Genomic DNA, 2,546 nt, shown 5'->3' with positions numbered 1-2,546 from the left:
ACACCGTTGTTTTTATGGATTATTCACTATATTTCAAACTTTCTTCTGCATTTGTTCTTGGATTATTAATAATTTAAAAATTATTTCAAAATTGGTTAATATTATTCTAACGTTGGCTTGCCTAGCAAGTGAAATATTAGGCGCCATCACGGTCCGAAGGTGGGAACTTTGGGTCGTGACACATCACCATGCCTTCCTCCTCCAAGATCCTGAGGAGTATACCCTTCAATATGGATCTTTTCCCAAACTTAACCATCTTGTCCTTCTCTACATCAGATTCTTTTTCTTCTTGTCCACTCCATTCTTCTTTTTGCACTATTTTCACTTTTCTGGACTTCAATGCAGACCTGGTTCTTTTGGCCAAGGTAGATGGCCCTACAGACTTTGTCTTTGAAATAAAATTCTTTATAGAAGTCTTGATCTTCTTTTCCTTTGGAGTCACAACCTCCATTTCTTTTGCCTCCTCTTCATCACGAAGAAGCGATCCATCTCATCAATTTCAACTGCCTAAACAGTCTAAACCACCTTCTTCTTTCCCCTAGCAGTAGCTTTTCTCTTACTTTCTTCTAAGGCCTTTTCCAGTTCAGCCTCACCCTACTTCTTCTGACTCCTTGTAGCTCTTCCTCTTGTAAGATGAGTCTCTACAGGGATAGACGAAGTAGCCTTTTTTTTCTTGGTTGACCTAGCAGTACCAGGGGTCTTAACTGCTGAACTCCTTTTCAGAAGTCTAATCAAAGTGGAAATCAGTTTGAAAAGACGTTGAAGCTTGTCCCTAGAATCTAGGCACTTATTGCGTTTTGCACTCTATTTGAATGAAATTGGTTCATTTAGTAACTGATAAGGTCAAGGAGTTTAGGATTGAATGGGACTCTCCGCTTGATCATAATCCAAATATAATTATTTAAAAATATACAGAGTGGAGAGTACGTACCAAGTAATCTTGACGAACCAGGTTCTTCACTGAGAAGTCACTTGTGTAAGTCTGAATTTTCCAAGAAAATAAAGATAATATCATTAGATATTAATGATTCATTTTAGCAAATGACACAAGAGTATACTGATAAAAGTATGAGACTGAGCAAAATCTAATCTAATTAGTTACAAAAATTCACAAATTTTCTAACCAATCTTTGAGTTAGAACTGGTTCCTTTTAGGTGATCTTAATCATCTCTAATTCTAACTTATTCCTTTCAAAGTGATCTCTACTTAGAGCTTTTGTGAAGATGTCAGCTATTTGTTTGTGAGTAGCACATAATTCCACAGTGATTAAACACTTTTCATAGTTGTCCCTAAAAACATGATGCCTAACATCTATGTGCTTAGTTCTTTTGTAGTGAACCGGGTTCTTGGTCATACTAATTGCACTAGTATTATCACAAAAGATGCAACTTACATCAATTCCAAAGTCCATTAATTGATGTTTGATCCATAATAACTGAGCACAACATGAGGCAACAACAACATACTCAGCTTCAGCAGTAGATAAGGCCACAAAATTTTGCCTTTCGGTTGTCCAAGACACAAGACATAAGCCAAGAAGGCGTGCCATATCTGAGGTGCTCTTTCTATCCACAAGAAAACCTGCATATTCAGTATTAACATATCCCACTAAGTTGAAATCACTACCTTTTGTATACCATAGACAAAGGTCAGTGGTACCTTTTAGGTATCTCAAGATCCTCTTGACAACAGTCAAGTGAGACTCCTTTGGACTTGCCTCAAATCTAGCACAAAGGCCTATATTGAAAACAATGGCATGTATGCTAGCAGTGAGATACAACAAAGAGCCAATCATTCCCCTATACAACTTCTGATCAACAGATGAACCCGGTTCATCAACATCCAATTTTGTGGCAGTTGCTATATGAGTATCAATTTCTTTGCAATCTTCCATTTTAAACCTTTAAGCAATTCTTTCACATACTTCTGTTGATGGATCATAGATACATTTGAATTTTGTTTAATTTGAAAGCCTAAAAAGAAATTAAGCTCACCCATCATACTCATTTCAAATTCACCGCCTATAGTATAGCAAATTCCTTACTTAACTTATTAGTAGTTGCTCCAAACATTCTATCATTGACATATATCTAAACTACCAAGATATTTTTACCTTTTTCTTTCAAGAATAAAGTATTATCAATTATGAATTTTGATAATGTTTCATATCATGCTCTCAGAGCCTGCTTGAGCCCATAAAGTGCCTTGTCAAGCTTGTACACATGATTGGGCCAATCCTTGCTTTCAAAGCCCGGAGGTTGTTTGACAAACACTTCATCCTTTAGATAGCCATTGAGGAAGGTACTCTTGACATCCATCTGATGGAGAGTAAATTTCATATAAGCAGCAAATGCTATAAGGAGTCTAATTGACTCCAAACTTGCAACTTGAGCAAAAGTCTCATTATAGTCTATGCCCTCCTCTATACTATGAACCAACAATCTTACCTTATTCCTGGTAACTGTTCCATCTTTATCAAGTTTGATTCTGAAGACCCATTTTATACCAATTACTGATCCGTCATTGGGTCTTAGTATCAGATGCC

The 2,546-nt window shown here is 36.5% G+C and overlaps 1 protein-coding gene across 1 annotated transcript; it reads right to left on the bottom strand.

The window, feature by feature from the left end:
- Positions 1 to 594: 594 nt before the first annotated feature.
- LOC138909399 (uncharacterized mitochondrial protein AtMg00810-like) lies at positions 595 to 1,895 on the bottom strand. Its single transcript, XM_070200598.1, has 3 exons — positions 1,395 to 1,895; positions 932 to 982; positions 595 to 804 (listed from the first exon to the last, which is right to left on the bottom strand). Exons 1-3 carry the CDS (start codon positions 1,893 to 1,895, stop codon positions 595 to 597), a joined length of 762 nt encoding a protein of 253 aa, XP_070056699.1.
- Positions 1,896 to 2,546: the final 651 nt, after the last annotated feature.

This window comes from Nicotiana tomentosiformis, chromosome 4 (assembly GCF_000390325.3).
Source record: "Nicotiana tomentosiformis chromosome 4, ASM39032v3, whole genome shotgun sequence".
NCBI classification, from domain to species: Eukaryota; Viridiplantae; Streptophyta; class Magnoliopsida; order Solanales; family Solanaceae; genus Nicotiana; species Nicotiana tomentosiformis.
Note: the sequence above shows the minus strand (reverse complement) of the source record. Positions and strands in the feature narration are given on the sequence as shown.